The following is a 24,669-nucleotide window of genomic DNA, read 5'->3' as shown; positions in this document are numbered from 1 at the left end:
TGTAGCAAAAAAGTAGCCTCCAAATCACACTAAACAAAGAGATTAATCATGAATCTGCAAGAATTGGTGATTGTTTGTTTTCTGAATTATCCAAAGTAGACGATGAAACAGAGCAATATAAATACTATGCATCTAACTTTGAGTAAAAATTTGAGATGCTGAACAAGAAAACCAAGCTCACCAACACATCCAGCAATATATTGAACCCCTCTAGCTACATAGTCAATTGCTGCAAAAAAAAACAGAGATGCAGTTCAGTGAAAAAGATTAGTCAAGTAAAAACATAGATAAGTAGAAAAGGCCTAAGCTTAGTAGGAAGCAATAAGCATGAAAACGATTCAGATTAAAGACGACTGGCAGTATACATCAATCTGATGTTCAATGATATTCTTACTAGATAATTCATGCAGCAGCAGCATTCATTATACTAAACAATTTATCATGTGGCTATATGCAGTTTATAAATAAAAACAGGTCCATGTTTATCAAATTTTAAGTTTAAAGTAAATGTGTGCACTACTGAACATCACAGCCCCACCAAAAAATATTGGATTAGGTTAAACACAACTAACTGTGGTGCTCTACTATTATCATGCCATCTATCAACACAACAAATATTGTCTTTGGTTTTGCTATGATTAAGCCTATGTTCATGGATGAGATCAACCTTTACACATCACTCATATCTGTCAAAGGTTCACCCTTTATATGCAATCAATGCTTCATGTTAGGATAGATCCATTAGATTAGATGGAAAACCTTAGGTAGTTCTTTGTCGATCCACGGATTGATAAACCTTGGGGAGAATACTCTAAGGGAAAAGCTACATGAACCGTGCGCTTGTGGTATACAAATTGGGGCGCTAAGGAGCGTCAACAAGCTTTTCTGGCGCCGTTGCCGGGGATCGGCAACACGAACCCTAGGGCGATCTATCTAGTATTTGGACTAACCCTAATTTTATTATTGCATATATCCTGTGTTTCTTGTGTTGTGTCCATGAATGCAGGTAAAACCCTAGACACAAAGCGATTGAGAAGTTCTCAACGTCCGTACTTTGACAAGTCCAATCTCACTCAAGCAAGTTGATGGCTACGTGAAGACCCGCTCTTTAGTGGTAGGTGCTAACTTTTGTTAGTGGCCCAGCATCCGCTATCGAGTCCCCACTCCCCAAAGCAAAAGATGATAAATAAGGTATGCCGCCATGTCAATTGATTTTAAAGACTAATATTTTTGGGAAAAATTGTTTGTTCAAGCAATAGGTATGAAGCATGCCCGCGAAGAAAATCGTGCGATCGGATCATCATCATCTCCAAAGTGTTACTGTTGTAATGAGTTTTTCGTCCAAGATCAGAGAAGTACCATGAGCAAATAATAGATTATTTTGAAGCTCCATCAAGTCTACTTTCCAATGCATCAAGAATCGTGAATTTTGGAGATCGGTGTGAAGAGTTATGGTAAAATCTTTCAACGTTGCGCGTTCTGAAATGTCTCTGGACAGAGCGTAGTGCCGGAGTAAAACGACCATAACTTCTTCATCCGGAGTCCGTTTGGGATCAATGACCACTCGTTGAAAAGGTAATTTCATAAGGCTTTCCATGGAGTACAATTTTAGTACATGTTCTGTGCAGGATGATCAAGGAATTCAACGAAGAAGAGTCAGCAACAAACAATGGAGAAAGTGATGATGATGTCGCAAGATGTTTGGAGAACCTTGTGCACAAAAGTTGATGATTTGAAGTTGACCAATGCTAGAGGCAACAAGATTAGAGGAACCATGATGCCACCCATCTTCTCCATGGGATGCTCAAGAAGCTTCTAGTCGAGTGCAATCAAAGAAAGAGACCGCTCTGATGATCGACACAAAGCACGGGAGCCTCCTTCGATCCCGACACATTAGGCAAAGAAAAAACCATGGAGACTGACCATTGGAGCCATGCTACTCGCTGGTGAATCAATGGTGATGACCTTGAAGCCAAGGATGCACAACAAGACGCTCCGAAGACCACAAGATCAAGATCATCGACATCTTCGGATCGATTCATAAGAAGTCATTGTTATCATCAATATTCTGCTCAACCTCAGAAGCAAATAGCAGCACATTTTTGGATATTCAAAAGCACCACGAAGTTCCCATCCCAACGAATCAAGAACCAAGTCAATCGGAGATTCCTACAAGCGGGTATGGCCAAAATATTGAAGGTTGTGCACTCTAAAAATTTCTGGACAGCACGCAACGCCAAAAGTGAAACGGGCATAACTCCCTCGTTTGGACTCCGTTTAAAGCAAATGACCACTCGTTGGAAAGGTAATTTCATAAACTTTTTAATAGAGCTATATTTTGGTATATGTTCTATTGAGTATACAGGAGAGATTCCATGAAGAAGAGGCAGGAGCAAGGCGATGAGAACAAGATAGAAAAGATGACGATGACAACAATGAAGGGGAGCTTGGGCGATGTTTTCATCAAGCATACATGATAAAATTCAGAGGCTTGGAGCAGAGGAAGAACCCCAATGGCATTGGCAAATGAAGGCACAAGCGGTCGACCTTCGACAAACGAAGATGTTGCAAACAAACCACGACGGATTACAAGAGCGTAACATTCAACACATGGAGACGTGAGAAGCAAATCACGACGGACCACGAAGAGTGCATCAAGATGACATCTCGCACAAAGCACCACGACTCCAATGAGTATGAAAAAGCTCTGAGGCTAAGGTATACAGTGAATTCTCAAGCTTCTATTGGTTTTGTTGATAATCTTTAAAAATCTCATGCTCGAACTGATAGTCGGAATGAAAGTTTAAATTCTATGCCTTGTTCTTTTCATGATGATAGGCCAGAGTTTCTTGAGAAGGTTGATTTCATGCTTAAAGAACCTCTGCCTAATAATGAGCTCTGCGCTATGCAAGAAACACATGCTGCATTTAATTACACCATGCCTTGTTGATGAAATTTAATTGAGGATGTGATTACGTTGCATATGTTTACAAATAATTGCAAATCTCGATCTTGCTTTGCGCTTGGTCAAGCTCATGACCCTAAAAGAGCACATGTCGGGAGAAGCCCCGAATTTCACTAACCATGCAGGACATGAAACTCAAATGATGAGGAGGGAAACTGTGCCCAAAATTTTGAACACCATCATCAACATCTTCAAGTTTCAAGAACGGACGTCGCTAAGCCTCATCAATTTTGTGCACAAGTCCAGAGATTTACAATGCAAGAAAGTTGAATATTCAGGATCTCCATCAAGTCCTCGGTTCAACGCATCCATGATCGATACAATTGAAGACCCACGGGAGGAGCTATGTCTCAAACAACGGAGATGCACGTGATGAAATCAGCACGGGGCAGATTGCAGTGACGGGGAAAAAGGGGCATAACTCCCTCAATTGGAATGCGTTTTGGGCAAATGAAGATTTGTTGGAAAGAAGATTTCGTGCACCTTGCATTGGATCAATTGTTTGGCGCAATTACCAATCTGGACAGAGAGGAAAATCCATGAAAAGAAAGGTAGCAACGAAGGACAACAAAGAAGGAGGTGACGATGATGTGAGATAGGATTGGACAAATTTTCCATTAAGTGTGATTGATCATGTCCAACATGGGAAGTGGAATAAGAGCTGCATGGAACACCTTCACCTCTTGCATGAAGGACCATGGCTTCGCATCAATTTGAAGGTAAGAAAGTCGAGCTTGATGACTTTAAATGAAGCACTTTGCGGGAGGCAACCCTATCTTTCATTTTATATATATTAATATGACCGTCTACATTGCACTCTTTAATCGGAATATTAAGTAACATTGTACCATTGCTCTAACAAAAACCACAACTTCATGTTGTTCATTCTAAATGTTATTGAGGGAGCACTTTGTTATTCGATCTTGGGAAACTTGTAGACCTTTTTGTGTGCCTATTAGTGTTTAGAGTCTTTTTATTTGTGTCCTTTTAGAGGGAAATATGAAGTGTTGCACCACCCTTTGATTCTAAACTTGTGGCTAGTTAACTTAGGCTAACTTTTTGTTTTGTTTTAGACCACCTCATCATGTCATATCATTTTGTTCACCCACCCCGTGTTGCATTGCATACCATATTGTTCGTCTCACCCTTGCATTGCATTGCATGTTGCATTTAAAAAAAACTTTTCAAAAAGCCTTGACTAGCCTCGCTTTTGAGATCCTAAAACCCTTAGAAAAACCACTCATAGAGCAATCCTAAAACCATAGGTTATGTTTTTCATTCAAAAAAAATCTAACTTTTGTTTCTCTCTAGTTTTTTTAGAAAAACCACCTTAGATAGAATTTCTATACCCAACACTCTCTCTTCAAAATTTTTGTTTTAAGCCAAAAAAAATAGAAAACCCATAAATCTACTTCTAAAACCTTGTTAGCTCGGTTGCTTGGTCCTTTTCGATAAATAACCTTTTCATTGACAAAAGCCTCACTTCTTATGAAGTGTCGCGAAGGCTTTTTGTCACTCTTAGCAATTGTTTTTGAATAAGCTAGTTGCGGAACAACATCGAAAAGTCCTTTCAACCTTGCTAACACTTGTTTTTGCTAACTTTGCATTTACATTTTGCATCCACCTCATTGTCCGCACTTTCATTTTGTTAGCTTGATCCTTCGGAAGAACTTTATTGATGAAAGCTTTCATATCCATGTTAATGCTTGACATGAGCATTTTCCTTTTTGCAATCTTGTGTAAACATGGTGTTTAGACATGATTGAAGACCATCATCATTCAGTTTTATAAACCAAGCTATGAGGTTGCATTTGGTTGGTTTATAAGCTTTGCAATGCGCTTTATTTTTTCTTGTGCCATGAAGGCCTATTGATCTTGGGATAGACATGGTGATTTGACCTTAGTTAAATAAGTCTTTGTGGCTATGGAGAAGTTCGGCAACCTAGTTGTAAACATGGTGTTTAGAACTAGTTGTAAACATTGTCTTTGTTTATATACCTTCCTCTCATTTGCATTTACATTTACATTAGCACACACGTACACTCACTAGGTTTTATTTTTTCGCTAAGCTAGCTATGCCACAAATTGAGATCTTAGGAATGGTAGGTTTATTGGCAATTGTCTCTACTCCCGACTGTCACCTTGGGGGTAGATTGTGCACTTTAATTGTTTTGCAGGCATGACAAAGCGTTCCAAAGAATTCGTGATCAAAGAAGAAATCAAATTCGTCAACATCTCCAAAGTTCGAAAGCAAGCCCCGCTCTTTTCATCAAATTTTGCACATGGACAGAGATGTACAAGGAAGAAAAAGTTGATATTCAGAAGCTCCACGAAATTCCCGTTCCAACGTATCTAAGATCAATGAATTTGAAGACTCGTACAAGGAGATATGGCAAAAACTTTGGACATTGCGCGTTCTGAAATCCGAGACAGATTGCAGCGCTGGGATGAAATCGACATAACTTCTTGTTCGGAATCAGTTTTGGGCAAATGAGGACTCGTTGGAAAGGAAAATTCGTGCACTTTGCAATGGAGCAATGTTTCAGTACATGTTCTGTTCTGGAAATTGAAAGAAAAAAATTCATGAAGATGACGCAGTAATGGGACAATGAGGAATTGAAGGAGGCGACGACGATGTGAAGCAATGATTGGGACCATGACTTAGTACAAGAAGAAGTTGAAGGAAATTGAGGCAACAAAGGTGAAGACACACTAAAGATGATATTAATACACATGAGAGAAGGACTTCAAGAATTACAAGATGGTCCATCTTCTCCTTCCACGCCTAGCATCATGCTAAGCATGGGGGAGGATTTCGTGGACAAGGAAGAAAGATCTCATGGAGTAAGATAATTACGGTTGCCACAAGATGGTCATGATTCTTCTTCCATGCTTAGCACAATGCTTAAGTATGGGGGAGGCCGCGCTACACTTCATTACGAGCATCGAGAAGGACGGTAATTCTTCCTCAACTCTCTCTTTTTCTAAATGCTTGTACATATATGCCTTCAACCATAGATGCAATCTTTGTATATACCTCTCAACCTATCACATGGCTTCTAGGAGGACAACCTAGTTTTGTTTTTGTTTTCAATAAGTGTAGGATCACCATCACTTTGTGCTCACCACATTGATACATTTTGGCAATGCCTTATGCTTATAGAAAAATGATAAAAATTGCTGCTTTGTTTATCAATTTGACCACAACCCAATTTGAGTGTGGATTATCATTTCGACGGAATCAAAAGAATCAAGAGCACCATATAAAGAAAAGTTTTGGGAGACAAGGCTCCCCTGAGATTCAAGAGGATCTACGAAGAAGAAGGTGAATTTGAGATACTTACCCTAACTAGTTGGTTCTCCCACTATTCATACTCGAGGACGAGCATTCATTCAAGCATGGGGGATGGCTGGGTAAGTATTCTATGTTATCAAAAGTTCTAAGTAGCAAAAAGAAAGAAAAAGAGAAAAATAGAAAAAAGAAAGAAAAAAAGAAAAAAGGAGAAAACAAAAAAAGAGAAGAATAAAATGCTCCTTAGTTCTTTTTGGCTTCATTAATTTTCCAAGTTACTTTGAAGAACTATTCCATACTCAAATCTTCCAACCATATGCAATCCGATAACGAGAACTTCATTTGTGTCTCGGGATCATCCATTTGCCACTTGCACATGTCCACCTATCTAAATGTGTGTTTCATCTTTCTCCCTCTCCAACATTATTTTCCAATGGCCTTTTTGACTAGTCTCAGTAAATCCAATAGATCTCTCTCTTTCTTTGATAATATTTCAGATATAATGTTTTGCTATGATTGTTTTTACCTACCAAGCTCCACATAAGCCTTCCACTTTTATATATGAGTAGAATAGGTTGAAGACAATCTAACGTAGGCTTGAGCGACTTGATGAGATGAGTATTTCCATGATCTTTTGCAAGAGAACCTCACTTATGTTTGATATGCATTCTTTTGAAAACTCTTCATGATGAAACAATGTAAAGGTTTGAAGTTCGCTTAAGTTTGAGAGCATTGCATTTATTTATTATCGTGGCTTGTTCTTTAATGGCTAGTCTATGGCTTGTTCTTTAATTGCTAGTCTATCTTCCATAATGAAAAAGTAGCCGGTCACAACATGAACTTAAATGCTAAATACTTGAGAGAGCAATATGTCTTGTTATGTATGACTAAGTGCAGAGAGGACATTGGGGGGCAACGCTGATTTCTTTATAAGCAAAGCTCCTGGACTTACTCGAGGACGAGCAAGGTTTAAGCATGGGGGGGGGGAATGTTGGCGCTCCTTAAGTACCCACTTTATCCCTTGTTTATCCTTGATAATGGCATGAATTTAATATCAAAATCACTAACCGTCCTAACCCCGGCCTAATTATTGGTCATTTTCACACTTGCACATATATTTTGGAGGAACTTTGTTTTTGCAGGTTTTTGGCCTATTTTGGAGCATGAAATGACGAGGCCCGTGATCGAGCGCCAACACAAAGAAAGACGAATGCCAAAGCCCAAAGGAAGGACCAAAGCCCATGTTGATTCGAAGCCCATTCATGCACATCCATCCTCCAAGAGAGCCCAAAGGACCAAGCCCACGAAGATGAGATCAAGATACTTCGGGATTAAGCAAAGCAAATGAAGATTTAAGGAAGGATTCCCTATCCTATCCTTTCCTCGAAGATATCTCCAAGATAACGATGTCCAAAGGGGTGCAATCGTGAAGGACATAAACTCTAGAAGATGCGAGGAGTCTGCACGCGAAAGATGAGACCGAGGCGAGCCCGAAAGGGGGTTGGCCGGCCAGCCTAGGCCCATGGGGCCGGCCGGCCTAGCCCGTTTCCGAGGCGGTTCGGCCTCCCCTTCGACCGGTGGCTTCCTCGGCTTATAAATAGCTCGCACCTTATTCAACTCGTGGCATCCATCCACCCAGAACTCGACGAAAACCTAGGGCCAAGACCAGAGAGAGACGACGGCCGCCACAAGTCTTCAAAGTTGTCTAGGAGATGGCTTAGGCCGCCCCTAGCCGCCATGGCCTCCCTGCGTGGTTGTGCCTTGGTGAAGTTCATGAGCTAGTTGGAGTCGTCAATGGTATGTACTCGGTGGTGACGATCCAAACGAATCTACTATGTGAGTAATGATAATCATGTCTTCCGAATCTATTAGCGATCATGTTCTCTCTTTCAATTTCGTTCTTTTCTTTGGATTTGCTTCATCTTAGATCTATTATCGATATAGATCGCTTAGCATGATCTTATAGTCATGGTGGCTAGAGGTTCATGGCGGAACTACCAAAGGGGGTTCGACTTGCTTCAGGGTACTTTTGTCCAAAGGGGGGTGTCGTGACAGGGCGCTGCCACTGAGTAGGTGGGGTATCGAAGGATCGGATTGGAGATTTTGATTTAAAGATGCTTTTGATTGAGATGCATGATTTATTTGCCCGTTAGCTTGAACTACAACTAGATGACGATAGGCCTAGTCATGTCTTTGGTTTTGCTATGATTAAGCCTATGTTCATGGATGAGATCAACCTTTACACATCACTCATATCTGTCAAAGGTTTACCCTTTATATGCAATTAATGCTTCGTGTTAGGATAGATCCGTTAGATTAGATGGAAAACATTAGGTAGTTCTTTGTCGATCCACGGATTGATAAACCTTGGGGGAATACTCTAAGGGAAAAGCTACACGAACCGTGCGCTTGCGGTATACAAATCGGTGCGCTAAGGAGCGTCAACACAAAGCTCCTGGACTTACTCAAGGACGAGCAAGGTTTAAGCATGGGGGGAATGTTGGCGCTCCTTAAGTACCCATTTTATCCCTTGTTTATCCTTGATAATGGCATGAATTTAATATCAAAATCACTAACCATCCTAACCACGGCCTAATTATTGGTCATTTTCACACTTGCACATATATTTTGGAGGAACTTCGTTTTTGCAGGTTTTTGGCCTATTTTGGAGCATGAAATGACGAGGCCCGTGATCGAGCGCCAACACGAAGAAAGACGAAGGCCAAAGCCCATATTGATTCGAAGCCCATTCATGCACATCCATCCTCCAAGAGAGCCCAAAGGACCGAGCCCGCGAAGATGAGATCAAGATACTTTAGGATTAAGTAAAGCAAATGAAGATTTAAGGAAGGATTCCCTATCCTATCCTTTCCTCAAAGATATCTCCAAGATAACGACGTCCAAAGGGGTGCAATTGTGAAGGACATAAACTCTAGAAGATGTGAGGAGTCTACACGCAAAAGATGAGACCGAGGCGGGCCCGAAAGAGGGTAGGCCAGCCGGCCTAGGCCAATGAGCCGGCCAGCCTAGCCCGTTTCCCAGGCGGTTCGGCCTCCCTTTCGACCGGTGGCTTCCTCGGCTTATAAATAGCTCGCACCTTATTCAACTCGGGGCATCCATCCACCCACAACTCGATGAAAACCTAGGGCCAAGACCGGAGAGAGACGATGGCCGCCGCAAGTCTTCAAAGTTGTCTAGGAGATGGCTTAGGCCGCCCCTAGCTGCCATGGCCTCCCTGCGTGGTTGTGCCATGGTGGAGTTCATGAGCTAGTTGGAGTCATCAATGGTATGTACTCGGTGGTGACGATCCAAACGAATCTATTATGTGAGTAATAATAATCATGTCTTCCGAATCTTTTAGTGACCATGTTCTCTCTTTCGATTTCGTTCTTTTCTTTGGGTTTGCTTCATCCTAGATCTATTATCGAGATAGATCGCTTAGCATGATCTTGTAGTCATGGTGGCTAGAGGTTCATGGTGGAACTACCAAAGGGGGTTTGACTTGCTTCAGGGTGCTTTCGTCCAAAGGGGGGTGTCGTGACAGGGCGTTGCTTTAAGTAGATGGGGTATCAAAGGATCGGATTGGAGATTTTGGGTTTAAAGATGCCATTGATTGAGATGCATGATTTATTTGCTCGTTAGCTTGAACTACAACTAGATGACAATAGGCCTAGTCATGTCTTTGGTTTTGCTATGGTTACACCTATGTTCATGGATGAGATCAACCTTTACACAACACTCATATCTATTAAAGGTTACTCTATATGTGCAATTCATGCTTCATGTTAGGATAGATCCGTTAGATTAGATGGAAGACCTTGGGTAGTTCTTTGTCGATCCACGGATTGATAAACCTTGGGGGGAATACTCTAAGGGAAAAGCTACATGATCCCGTGTGCCTGTGGTATATAAATTGGGGCGCTAAGGAGCGTAAACAGTGTGGGAAGGGAAAATGTGAAATTTTTGAAAGATGAGTTAGATGGGATGGATGTTACTTCTGTGTGAATTGCCGAATGGTGTGCTCATACCTGTGTGGTTGAGCAAGGAAGGGAGATATCCATCTTGTCACAATTAAGGACCGAGTTGGTATGTCATCTTGCCTAACTCCACTATCGTGCAAACCACTCGACCGTTGTATGTGGCAACGGCTTAGCATAAATCCCACTAGTTAGTCTGATAGCCATCAGGAGAGCTGAGAGCAACGGGTGACTAAGGAGAAGGGATAAGCTCTGTGTTACTTATGCCCCGGTTAAACCTCGGAGATAGGTCAATGGCCCCTTGGTGGATCCCGTGGTGGCTAGTCAGGTCTAGCTAAGGTCGGTAATGTTTTTGTTGGGATCTGCACCGACACTAAGGTGATCATGCTGTGGTACCCCGCTTGTGGGTAAAGTTGCACACCTCTGCAAAGTTAAAATCTATTCGAATAGTCGTGCCCACTGTACTGGGCGAGTTACGGTTTGGTCACACAACTAGTGTTTCTTCTGGGAATGGATGGGTTGGCGTTAGTTGTTTTGGAAAAGTCTCCGGCAGTTGTGCTGTGTGCTACGGCGGATGAGGAGTCCGGTAGCAAATTTAAAACTTGGATCCTGTGTGGATCAACACTACGTGTTACTCGGTGCGAGAAAGTTGCTTTGAAAACCCTTTTCTTGCAAATAAACCCCTGCATAAAAATTAGCTTTCCGCAAATTAAACCCTAGCCTTATCCTTGATTTACCCTGTGCATTATATTCTGTTTATACCCCCTCCATGGGTGCGGTTGGATTTGCTGAGTGCGTTTGTACTCACCCCTTTCCTAATTTTTATAGAGGAAGATCCAGACTTCGTTCTCGAAGATGTTGAGTAGGGATTCTGCCCTGCACCCAACTCTGCCTGTGGTGTTGGCCCTGTTCTAGATGCTTTCGCTGGCGCGATACTCTGAGCCCAAGCTGGATCCCATGTGGGTCATGCTCTGGTGTATCACCGTAGCCTTCTTACTTTTTGTTATTGTCTGTCTCGAGTGTCCACCTCCTCAGAGGATTGTATGGTGATGTACCATCTGATGTAATAAATGTGTATCAGCCTCCTGGGAATGATATTTGTATCACATTTAAGTCTTCTCTTATGAGGGGACGCTTCAACATTGTATGTCCTATGGATATTTATAATCCACACCCCATCTCAGATATACGCATAAACACTGAGGTTGGAACATCGGAAGATCCTAGATCCATCATTTCGGGAAGTCATGATGAATCTTTAAGGGTAAATGAAATAGCTATAAATTTCATTGAGACTGGAGAGTCTTATGACTGCAAGTCCATAATAGTCGACTGTTACTTCTCTAAGCAAATTGCAAATATCCTTGAAATTGATTCAGATCCTAAGTCTATGACTGAGTGCAAGAAGCGGACTGGGATAATTGGAAGGTTGCAATTGAAATAGAGATAGCCTCGCTTAATAAAAGGAAGGTATTTTCGACAGTAATGCCAACACCTCCTGGTATCCTTCCTGTGGGATACAAATGGGTTTTCATTCGTAAAAAGAACGAAAACAATGAAGTGGTGAGATATAAAGCAAGGCTAGTGGCACAAGGTTTTACGCAAAGACCTGGTGTTGATTTCAACGAAACTTACTCTCCGGTAATGAGCGGAGTAACCTTCCGATACTTAATATCTCTGGCAGTACAAAATCCTCTACCTATGCAGTTGATGGACGTCATGACCGCATACTTATATGGGTCATTAGATTCGGATATATACATGAAAGTTCCTGATGGAATTAGCATACCGAACCCCAAGGCAAATCGCAACATGTATTGCATTAAATTGCAAAAGTCATTATATGGCTTAAAGCAGTCAGACCGAATGTGGTACAATCGGTTAAGTGAATTCCTTAAATTGAATGGATACACAAATAATGATGACTGCCCATGCGTCTTCATTAAAAAATCATCAACAGGATTTTGTATCATATCAGTATATATTGATGATCTAAATATCATTGGAAACGAAACTGATATTAATGAAGCACGTCATCATTTAAAGATGGAGTTTGAAATGAAAGAATTGGGTAAAACAAAATTCTGCTTAGGTTTACAACTTGAGCATTTACCCACTGGTATATTTGTACACCAAGCTGCCTATGTCGAGAAAGTACTGAAGAAATTCAATATGGACAAATCATATCCTACAAAGACTCCCATGGTAGTAAGATCCTTAGACGTCGAGAAGGATCCTTTTAGACCACGAGAGGAAGGAGAACAGGTATTAGGATCACATGTCCCATACCTGAGTGCTATTGGAGCACTTATGTTTCTTGCTAACAATACCCAACCGGATATTGAATTTGCAGTTAATTTATTAGCAGGACATAGTGCTGCTCCTACCAAACGTCATTGGGTAGGAATTAAAACGGTATTTAGATACCTCAATGGCACTATAGATCTTGGATTATTTTATAGTAGAAGTCAAGATCCAGTTTTGTTAGGATATACAGATGCTGGTTATTTATCAGATCCCCACAATGGCAGATCACAAACTGGCTTTGTATACTTACAAGGTGGTACAGCAATATCTTGGAAGTCTACAAAGAAGACCTTAGTATCTACATCCACCAATCATTCTGAGATAATAGCTTTATACGAGGCATCACGCGAATGCGTATGGCTCCGCAGAATGATAAACCACATAATACAATCGTGTGGTATTGGTGCGATTGATACACCAATAATTATCTTTGAGGATAATTCAGCATGTGTTACTCAGATGAAATCAGGTTGTATTAAGAGTAATATGACTAAGCATATTATCCCTAAACTATTCTATCCCCATGAACTCAAAAAGAATGGAGAGATTGAAATCTTGCAAACTAAATCTTGTGATAATCTAGCAGATTTATTCACAAAGTCTCTACAATACACTGCATTTCGTAAATGCATTGAGGGTATTGGTATGAGAAGCCTTAGAGATTTGCAAGAATTAGAGGGAGAATCTCATTGAGATATAACCTACATAAGTATCACATTACACTCTTTTCTTTATATGAGTTTTACTTCTGAGAGAGTTTTCTCACATAAAGTTTTTAATGAGGTGATGTTAACACATGGAAATTGTCATATTATCTATTTTTCCTCACAAAGGTTTTTAAAGCATAATATATGACATATTGATCATAGATCAAAATTGTTTTAGACTATGTCTTTAGAATTACCTAAAGGCTCTATGAACATTGAGAGTTATATATATCATGGCGTTTCTCCTTATTTTTCCCACTGAGTTTTAAGGAGTTTTACCTGGTATATCGATATACTTTGGTTTTTTCCCATAGGGTTTTTCCAAAGCTTGAAGACGATAACTGATGAACAAGTAAACAATGCCTACAAGAAGACAAATAATCAAGGGGGAGTGTTAGGATTAATTAGTAGTGATCAATTTATTTAATTGTGTCATTAGCAACCACTAATGACATCTGTACAAGTAGGCATAGATAGACACCCTTTGGTGTCAACCGACACCCTTTGGCACTTGGCCCTTTCGTTCACGGACAACTGCCTCATGGTCCTGTATATATTTGACATTTGTTCATCGGAAAGACACAAGTCACTTTCAACATTTCCTTTCACAAGTAGATAAGTGATTGGTGAGGAATGTAAAGTGGATTTTTTTCTTTAAATAATGATGGTGATGTGACGTTGATGGAATTTAAGCTTTTGCATTCATGGTTGTCATGTCCTACAAAGTGTGAAAACAAATCCAAATTTGGATGGTCTTTTGAACTCCGTATACTATAATTTATACTTCCTTCGTTTTATCTAGGTTCTAGCAAAAATTATATTTTTAAAATTGATCAAAATGACCCACAATTTGGAACGGATGAAATATTTATAACCAAAGAAACAAAGAATAGTGCGTGATGAAATCATATATCAATTCACTTTCACATCTTGCTGGAGCATAGATTGCTGCTCCCATGTGATCGTAGGGATACAATAATGCATGAAAAGTAATCATGAAAAATTGGTGATGTATTTTTCTAGCATAGGGCATCATATTATAAAGTCTGCAAAACTTAAAATTAAAATTTTACTTGTACGCGTACAAATGAAAAGGATAAATCTTAGTTGGGGTAGATTAGACTAGTCGAATGCAATGACGGCGGTATGGGTGTTTAGCCGCTAAGTCTGCTCAGGGATACCATAAGTAGTAGGATTGTAGGTAGGGAATCACCGAGTGTTGGAACCGATGGTGCAAGGAAGACAAAACTTTAGACAGGTTCGGGCCGCGAGATGCGTAATACCCTACGTCTTGTGTGTTGTTTGTATTGTCTTAGATGATGTTATGTTTCGAAGGGTCCATACCCGCCTTTATATAGTCTAGGGAGACAGGGTTATGTGAAAATCCCTGCGAAATACAAAGGAGTCCTTCCCAATGTAATACTTAAGGAGTCTTTTATTAAGGAATTTTTCCCATAAAGCCATGGAATACAAAAACTTGCTATTCACTCAGTTGTTTGCAGGATAAGGTAGTTTTCTTCTGTTCGTCTACTCCTACTTTTGTATGAGTAGTTATAATAAGATAAGGTACATGTTATGCGCTATCTCTTATTCTAAAACTTTCCATAGCTGTGAGTAGTCCCGCTGCATCGGATCTGACAAGCGGTAGGGAGGCCTCCACTCTCCTCCCAACAGTATTCTTCCCCGAAAGCCAGTGGCAGCCGCTGTTCGCCAGATCTGGCGGCTCCCTCGCGAAATTTGGTGGCCCCTGCGATAGGCGCTGCAGCACTAGGTGGAAGGCCCCCGCATCGCTCCTCCTGGCCGACTCACGCGACATCTGAGCTGCTGTCGCGAGCTCCCCTCCTCCTCCGTCCCTCGCCTCGCCGCCACCCTACTCGAGCGGCGGAAGCCTGTTCGCTCTAGCCTTGCAAATGGGTTGGAAACCAAACTATATCCACACCAATCTATTCTAATTAGAGAAATTAATATTACCCACACTACTCCAAACCACCACACCACTTTTCTCGTTGGATGTTTTACGATGTGCTACGCTAACTGCAGGTCCGCGGTCTGGACAATGCTAAAAAAACAGTTTCAGGAGGTTCTACTCGTGTATTACACCGGGTATCGATATTAGTGACATTTCTTGATACCATTATCTTTCTAGAGGCTATGTCGATATCTCCTCAAGCCATACGCTAGGTGAAGACTTAGGCGAAAGATTCAGGAAGCAACTGATAATTCGGACATCAAGTTTTTAAGCAGATGAAAGATGTGATGGACTAATGTCGTGTGAATACATTGCAAGATTGAAACGGGAATAAAGAAAAAGATTGAAGCTTAGTCTGCTTATTTTCTTTTTTTGTTTTATAGCTTTCTTTCTTATATTGTGAATTCTCTCATTTGAGGTTTAGAGTCTAAGAACTCTTGTAACTTTTTTAGGTATAGTCATTCACATGTAAATGATCAAAACTAGATTTTTTTTCATAATCTATTTTTTTTGCTTGCAAGGGATAAATCAGTGATACTTACAATATCCCCGTTCTACAATATTTGTCCATTTTCTTTTTGTGGGTACTACAATATTTGTTCTTGACCTCAGGAGAAAACTTACTACAATTAGCGTCGGTCAAGGGTACTAAAGATGCTGTTTAAAATATTTCCATTCCCTACCCATAATTAAATGCCCTCATAGTAGAGAAATTATATTTGTTTGTACAATTTTTTTTTGTAACCTAAATAAAGTTAGATAAATTTGACTTGCACCAAGATTACAGGGACCAATTACTTGTCTGCGCCCACAGTGTGCTACGAAGAATGATACAAGTCGATCCTTTGCTGGCATCAGGTTCCTGCGGCCAAGGTGGACACACAACTTTTGGCGACAAGTGGAGTCAACGTTACTATTTTCTTGCTGCGTGCAAGGGGCGGCCTGCTGTTTTCACATAGACACAGTGGAGCTGGAAGCTTCCATGTGGACGCCTATCGGCGATTTGGCTGGTAGATAGACCTCCTGCTGGCCAATGTGGACGATTCGCATAATCATTCCTCCGCCAGCCTGGTCCGGCATCTCCCCAACTCTTCCCCTCTTGCTGCTCCAAAAAATTCAGGCCGGGCAGCCTCCTCTGTCTCCTCAGCCCTCCTGGTGGTCGTCTCCCTCGGCCCGCTGCCGTTGGCAACAGCGGTGGCGCCTGGTGCCTTGTCGCCCGGACTTGCGGCTTGAGCAACGGTTACTCTCTCTCTCTCTCTCTCTCTCTCTCTCTCTCTCTCTCTCTCTCTCTCTCTCTCTCTCTCTCTCTCTCTCTCTCTCTCTCTCTCTCTCTCTCTCTCTCTCTCTCTCTGTGTGTGTGCGCGCGCGCGCGCGCAGCTCATCTCAATCATCTAGTATTTCCTTTTCCCTGCGCTCTACAGATGCCACCTTCTACAGTGCCCTCCGGCGACCACGCCGGGAGCGACGCAGCAACCGCAGGTCTCCGGCGGCGTGCAGAACCCAGTAGCGAGCTCGCAAACTGCTGGTCCGTACGTGCTTCTTTGACATGGATGGATGGATGGGAACAACGCTGTTACCTTCTCTCGACTCGCCCCTGTTGTCCATGGTTGTTTTGCAGAAACAAACGGCTACTACGCAGGTCCCCCCATCGAGGAGAAGCAGCTGCTGCCGCCGGCGCCGGCGCCGCGGCCGCCTAGAAAGCAAGGATCAAGCTTCCTGTCAAAATGGTGCTCCGATTCGTTCATTGCCATCTGATGAACAGCTTACTGATTTGTTCCCTTTTCAGTGCTCAGTTGATTAGTGAGTCTTCTCTGTTTTTGGCTGCAGGGCCTCTTGCCTCTTCGGTGGTGGAGCTTCGGCAGATCAGTAATACCAAGAGCATAGTTCAAGGGTGAGAGCAGAGAAGGTTCGAGTAATTTGGATTGAGGAGCTTCAATCCAGTGGGCGAATCTAGAATGTAAATCTAGGGGGCTTATTTTCCTAGTATTCTTCCTCCCATCTATCTTCTTCCTCTTTTTCTTCTTCCTCTTCTTCACCCATGGTTGAAAATTAACCACCGGCCCCCCCCCCCTCCCGGACCACACCCAAGTGGCGGATGGCTGTGGAGGCCAAACTGGGCCATGGCCCCCCTTGGCCCAGGAAAAACAATGAAGCTGTCATACTCCAAGATGCTGCTGCAACGGCGGACATGATCTCGTTGGGCCGGCCGGCATGATCGAGATCGACCGACGTGTGAATAATTCGATTACGTACTGAGGGGTAGGGTCACCTGTAGTGGAGCTGCCAGCCTGCCACCAGTGGAGGGGAGCTTCTGGCGCGCGTCCCTCGGCAGCTCGCCTTTCTTCTTCTTCCTCGAGAGCTCCTTCCAGAGGCTGCTCAGGTAGCCGCTGTACTTGTTCAGGAGACGGTTCTTCAGCTCCTTATCTCCCGTGCTCGGCACTGTAGCACTGGCCCCCCTTGGACTCAATGCTAGCTCCGCCACTGCCCCAAGAATACAACACTGTAGCATTGGCCCCCCCTTGGACTCAATACTAGCTCCGCCACTGCCCCCCCCCCCCAAGAATCCAAGATCCCCTGCTACTTCAATCTGCATCTGAATTGTTGCCACCAATATGTCCTCTGAAGAAAGCTGCTCCTTTTTCTTCTACTTCTACACTTGATAATTGATGGTCCTTTGTTGCTCGTTCCAGCAAATGCAGATGCAATGAAACTGCCAATTTCAATAAGCCGGTACCCATTTTTCGGAAGCGCTAGCCCCCGACTACTTTTGTTTTTCTTTGAATGATGTTTTAGTTTGGGGTTAATCTCGATAAAAAGTTATTTAGGAGTTAAGTGAACAAGAATGGAACTTGGCTGGTGTAAAATGAGCTTTCACCATGAAATTTATCCACGAACATGAAAAAAAAACTCTACCCGAGGGTATGAAACAGTCCCACCATTTTTTCATTAAGAGGAAGCCTAACCGGCTTAACCGGGTAGAGAAACCCCCGGAACCCTGGCCCATGCCCATGAAGCCCAAGCCTTGCGGCGAGCACAACGAAGGAAGTTTTTTTCTCTCAGCAGTCTGAAATTCACTTCTGATGAGATTCGAATTCAGGACTTGCTAAGAGCACGACGTTACCAGGTCTAGGCTAGCCAACCGGCCGCCCGACCTTTTGCATTTATCCACGAACATGATAAGATTGTCTTTGGATCATTTATCTGAAGAACTGATGAGAGTTCGTTTCCTAAAAGGCTGCAGGGTCGTCATGATGTGAGCCACGTGACTCAAAACAGCGTACCTCATAGAACTGTCATAACCTCGTATGATGTAGTTTTCTGCTGATTTCGAGAGACGAAGGTTATATACTAATATACTCTACCTGACTTTGAACTTGTGGAAAAAAATAAACTAACACAAGGTCTAGGTAACCTAAAGTACATGTGTGTGTACTTTGTTCATTTGTTGTAAACTTATTAAATCCGGGTATGCCGAATTGTAAATTTTCGATATAAAATCAACACGCAAAAGGCTTTCAAAGTTTTTGGCCTGACCGGCGCAGATGGATAAGTTGGAAACTTTTCCTTTTTATGAACCACTATTCTAACCGAAGTACTTTCCAACCCTACACTTTCCCACTTACATACACTTTTGAGAATATACTATAATTTACTCCCTCCATCCTCAAATGTAGACCATTCTAGCTTTTTTCAAACAAATTAAGAAGATTGAGAAATGGCGCATGTACCCCTCATCAAGTGCAGAGTTAAGTTACCGGTTATTTGATTTTAGGCGACGCTTGATTTGCCACAGCAGAATCAAACAGATTATCTTTCTTTTATTTACTCCCTTGGCCCACCTAAATAACGTTTCTTTACAAATCTGACACACGCGTGAGGGGATGAGGGGCGCTGGGAACAGGGGTGCCACGGAAAGGGGCGGTGGGAGGATGAGGAGAATAAATGGCAGTGCAGAAAATAAGATAATAAGTTGACTATTTGTTTGTAAAAAATCCTAAAATGACTTACATTTAGGTACAAAATTTGAACTCTCTAATGCCCTACATTTCAGGACGGAGGGAGCATATTCTAGACGTGGAGAAAAAACTGTTAACCATCATCGTGTCTATGACATGTGGGCCCCCTATAGTCACTCACAATGATATATTAGAGATTTAGGGTTTAAGTAACCAATGTCATGTGTGGAAATTATCCAAATTAATAATGGTGAAGTCATAAGAGCAAGAGCAATGATTCAGCCGGCCGGCGGGCGAAATGACCTCCAGCGTGGGGACCGCATCAACATGGATACCTGTGCAGCAGCACATGCAGCCAAACGGAGGTACTGCAGCAGCGCAGCAGCGAGTTGGAGTGCATTTCGCCCGCTTGAAGCTGTCGTTTTGCGAGACCCTCGCTCTGCACTCTCTCCTTTTCTCTCTCTACCAGCAGTGATTTAGCCGGCTTGTAACTCACCATAATACTTGCTCTAAGCACATAGCCTATCAGGAGTGTTGCCACTAGCTTTGTTGAATGAAATGGACGACATTTGACTGGAATCTAGAATATTTTTGAAATTTCACTAAAAGTGTTCAAACCATTTGTGTCATACTAGTAAATATTAGTTTATTTGAATCTCACTAATGCGACAAACAACTACCGATAAATGGTGCAAGAAAAAAAAAAGGTGGTGCCAACTCTAACAACAATTTAGATCAAAAGTAACACATACCACATTCACATGTGCAAGTGCAAGCATCAAATTATAGCAAAAGTGCCTGCAAAATAGCCACTACATAAAATGACTTGAAAAGTTCTACTAACGGTTGAATAGCTAAAATTCCCAATCAAAAGTACTATTTGGTGGTGAGCCCCGCAAATTAATCTTGGAATAAAAATTAACTTTGATTAACTTGATGGGATTACTATCACTTGGGACGACGAGCCGAGTCCATTCTAGTATTTCTGCTCTGTTCACCGTTCTCACGTTTGCAGCTGCCATTGCCCATTGTGAAGGCAGGGCCTTAGGGTCTCTGTGCACAATTATTTTTCTAACCAGGGTTATTTCTGGTAATTGTCTCGGCGCCCCATGGCCAGGGGGGCAGCCGAGCAGAGCCGGCCAGGTGCTGGCTGAATGATTGCCAGCCTGGCGAGAGCTGAGCATCTCGCTCTTGTTGACTTCTCGCCTTCTTGGTCGTCTCCTCCTGCTATCGCCGGGCGAGGCTCCGGGGAAGAGGTGGAGGCTAGCTGACGGACCGGCCGCCGGCGGATCCGCCATGAGCAACGGCCAGCAGGGCGACGTTCCAGGTAACCACGCCGTCGGCGATCTCTCCGGCCGCTATGGCCAGAGATGAATCGGTGCTAGCTAGAGAAAGCTTTGTTCATGGCGGCGAATCTTTGTGACTTGTCAGGGGGCTACTTCGTTGGCCGCCCGACGAACCACGCGCCGGACAGGACAGACGAACCAGCCGCCGGCGGCAGCGGCGGAGGCGGCGAGCACACTCCTGGCGGTGCGTTCATTCTTTCATCCCCTTCTCGACTCAAACAGGATCGAGGAGCACAAAGCTGCTGATTTCCTCCGATTTTCTCTAGATTCTTGCTAAACTGAAGTTGGATTTCCTTGTCGTGTTTGTCTGAATTGCGCGTAAAGATTACTTCGTCGGCCGTCCGGAGAACCATCGCAACCTGGAACAAGAACCGGCACCCAAGCCGGTCACAAAACAGAGCACGCCAGGCTTCTTAGCCAAATGGTACTTCGAATAATCTCCATTCTCCAACTAGTAGTTTCAAATTTACAGAAGGAACTTGTTGAGGAATCATTATTTGAGTTCACATCGACGTTCTGACTAATTGGGAATCGATCAAATGATCAGTATAGAGAATGGTTCTGATCTGTTTCTTTCTTCTTCTTCTCTGTTTCTGTTCTGCAGCTGTCCATGCCTCGGCGGTGGAGCTGCCGACTAGATCACTAGATCAGGAGCTCCTGCCTCCCTAGAGTGGTGATGTGAACTGCAGAGGATTCCAGTAAATTCGGGAGGAGGCTCTATCTGTGTCTGAATTGCAACTTTGGAGCTGTGGAAGCTGTTCTTATTTCTTTCCCTCATTGTTTCGCATTTGGTGATTCTTACACGTCCCTGTGCATCCGTACCACTACCACGAAGTGCAAATTCGATCGTCACCCATCCCACCCAACCAGCTGCAGTCTTATCTCTCTTTCCTGAAAAAGATACTTTTATTTCAAAATTTCAGTTGTGTATTATTTATTTTTCTTTCTTTGATTGTGAACCTTTTTTTTGTCATTAGATGTCTTTCGCTTGTTACAATAGTTGTATGTCAATTCAAATTACAAAGTTCTTACAGGTTACTGGGTCATGTACTGTACATATGCTGTGGCTTTTGAACAATTGAGTTCCATTGACTAACTATTTAACTAGGGCTGGATATCGAGCCAGCTCGGCTCGTTAATGAGTTGGCTCGGCTCGGCTCAGCTCGTTATACAAACGAGCCAGCAGACCAGCTCGGCTCGGCTCGCTAAAAAGCTCGAGCTAGCTCGTTTGGCTCGCGAGCCAAACCCAAAAACACAATACACGAGAGGAAGCTCGGGCCACGGCCACTGCGATTTCCCACAAGACTTGGCGCCACCGGAGGAAGCACCTCGGACTTGTTCCTCATCCTCCATGACCGGTGCACGCAGGGCAGGGCGGCCGCGCACGCAGGGCGGTGTTCGGCGTGTGCGCAGTGCAGGGCGCAGGGCGGCAGGGTGGCGGGGCCGCAGGTGAACAGGGCAGTTCGTGCGTCGGTGGCTCGGTGTGCTGGTGCTGCTGCATGCGCCATGCGATGTAGAGGCACATGGGCGGAGGGGCCACAGGGCGGCGGGCAGCAGGAAGTGCGGCGGGCGGCGACTGGGTCTCGGGAGCAGGGGGAAAGGGCGAAGACCTAGCGAAGAAAAAGAGTCACCGTCCGTGACTTGCTCCGACTGGTGGTGGACCGGTGGTGCGCTGTACTGATTGTTAGGATTTTACGATTTGGGCTGGGCCGGGCTGCCAAGAAATTTGTAGCTAATGGGCCTAGCTAATTTTAGTTGTTAGCTTGAAATTTAATTTGGCTTGTTATGACTCGCGAGCGGCTCGCGAGCCAGCTCGAGCTGGCTCGCTATAAAACGAGCTGGCTCATTATAAAACGAGTCGAGCTCGAGCCGAGCCATTAACGAGCGAGTCGAGCGAGTTACGAGTTTTTTTGTCCAGCTCTACATTTAACTTAATTAAAAACATAAATAATTATGAAAAGGAATAACTAATATGTTCAAAAAATAGTTGATCGTATCCCCATGTAGAAAAAGTGCAAACCCAGTTTAACTAGGAATACATGTTTTATAGTAATATTGAAGTTTTTAAGAGTTTACACAAAACAACATTTGTTTGTACAAGTGAAAGCAAATAGTTTAACTTAAGATGTTGTTAGACCTACTAAATAAAGAAAAACATAGAGAAGTATACACACGAGGTAATCCTAGACACAAATTATGATTTGTGTTTCTTGTATTTCAATAAACATGACCTTGAGTATCAAGTAAAATTTATTGAAGAAGTAAATTAGCCATCTAAAACTGTTTTCAAACTCAATCAAGGCAGACAAGCTGCAGGTATAATAGCCTCCCGTGCATCATCTGACCATTGACATGTTCGTTTCCTGATGTGCTTTTACAGCCACGTATGAATATGATGTGAGAATTCCTGATTTAGTCTGCCAGTTCCTCAATTATACTTCATAAAACGAAATATGCTAACCAATGCATAGATGAGAATGAGATGATAACTATTTTTTTCAAAGTCTGTATCCAGTTGGAATAAAAACCTAGCAATTAACGAATTGCTTACAAATTATATGACTGGTTGGTCAAGTGCGCCTCTTTTCTTTTTTCTTTTTCTTTTTTTTTGCGAAGAACAGAAAGTGATCTTTTTTAATTGGCTTACCTCATGAACTTGTAACAAAGCTCAACAGCTAGAATTTGATATTGCAAACGGTGTGTAAAGATGGAAGTTAGAGTTGGTTAGTTACCTTACTTCTAATATTGTATGATTGTGCTCACAACAAGTGGCTGTGTAAGCAAGATTGATATATTAGAGCAACTCCAGCAGACGCTCTAAATAGCCCATATTCCATGTTTAGAGGTGTAAGCATCTAGGCCCTCAAGGTATGTTTCGGTGATTAATGACAACCATTATTGTGACTAATGAGTTTGTGCAGCTTAATAGATCATTATCGCTCATTTGGTTATATGTCAAAAGAGGCCCCTCAATTTCATTATTCAAAAAGGCGATCTCGGTATTCAACTCAATTATATGTCAAGACTAAGGATCTTTCTAGTCCTAAGTGTCATAAGATTGAGAAGGACACTTAGGTTAGTATAGGTTTTATAGTTTTGTAGTGATCGCACTATTAAGAGGGGTTAAGGCTAAGTAACTTGAGCATGGACATGGTCATTTGAAAATGGACGCACACTATGGTCACTCAGGTTTCTAGAAGTTCAAATAAGTGGTTCTCAAACTATATCTCAAGAATATTTGGATTTCATTCAAGACTCAAATCAGAAAAAACAAAATCAGAAAAAGTCTATACACCGGTTTAACCGACGATCTCAATTTTCTATACGTCGGTTAAACAAAGTCAGCAGAGTCTGGACAATTCAATACACCGGTTAAACCGACGTGTTTGAAATTAACGTCGGTGCATTAGTCCAGAGTTGGTTTTTCCAGGGCATTTCAAGTTCTATACACCGGTTAAACCGACGATATTTAAATCAAGACGTCGGTGCAATTGACCAGTGAGATGGTTTTTTCAAAGGAATTCAGAAGTTGTACTCACCGGTTAAACCGACGATAGGTTTGAGTTAACGTCGGTGCAGTTGTCCAGAGACTTAGTTTTTCAGTTGATCAGTGGACAACTACACTCACCGGTTAAACCGATGATACGTCGGTTAATCTGCCCAAGTCATAACGGCTAGTTTTCAGAAGGGGCAGTTTACATTCACCGGTTAAACCGACGATGACTGTTGGAGGGACGTCGGATTAACCGGCGCTACGCAGTTTTCTGGCAGCTTTTGTCCAACGGCTCTATTCGTGTGAGCTGCCTATATATACCCCTCCAATGGGCCATTTTGCTACTCTTGACACCAGGCAACATCCATACACTCAATACTATAGTCAAGAGCCACCTTGAGCTTCATCTTTCACACACTTGTTCATTCAATCAATCAAGAAGCAAGATTAAGGACTTGAGTAGAGAGAAGCTTGTGTGCATCCGTTCTTGGTGATCGGTTCTTGCTCAAGTGAAGGCCTTAGCTTGTTACTCTTGGTGATTGGCATCACCTAGGCGATCTTGGTGATCGAGGTGTTTCTCGCGGAGCTTGCCAAGGATTGTGGGAGCCCGGAGAAGAAGATTGTACGTGGCTTGATCTCCACCACGCCGGGATGGTG

At 42.7% G+C, this 24,669-nt stretch overlaps 1 protein-coding gene and 1 long non-coding RNA gene across 2 annotated transcripts; both read left to right on the top strand.

Moving 5' to 3' along the window:
• Window positions 1-16,235: 16,235 nt before the first annotated feature.
• Window positions 16,236-17,964, top strand: LOC120686725. Its single transcript, XM_039968930.1, has 4 exons — window positions 16,236-16,456; window positions 16,639-16,742; window positions 16,836-16,944; window positions 17,045-17,964. The coding sequence occupies exons 1-4, from the start codon at window positions 16,251-16,253 to the stop codon at window positions 17,085-17,087; spliced, it is 462 nt and encodes a 153-aa protein (XP_039824864.1). The 5' UTR covers window positions 16,236-16,250; the 3' UTR covers window positions 17,088-17,964.
• A 1,908-nt stretch (window positions 17,965-19,872) lies between these two features.
• Window positions 19,873-21,597, top strand: LOC120686677. Its single transcript, XR_005680310.1, has 4 exons — window positions 19,873-20,500; window positions 20,605-20,703; window positions 20,844-20,943; window positions 21,124-21,597. It is a non-coding gene; the product is annotated as an uncharacterized LOC120686677 (long non-coding RNA).
• Window positions 21,598-24,669: the final 3,072 nt, after the last annotated feature.

The sequence above is a fragment of the Panicum virgatum genome, chromosome 8N (genome assembly GCF_016808335.1).
Source record: "Panicum virgatum strain AP13 chromosome 8N, P.virgatum_v5, whole genome shotgun sequence".
NCBI classification, from domain to species: Eukaryota; Viridiplantae; Streptophyta; class Magnoliopsida; order Poales; family Poaceae; genus Panicum; species Panicum virgatum.
The sequence above is the reverse complement of the archived record's forward strand: the minus strand, read 5'-3'. Positions and strand labels throughout refer to the sequence as shown.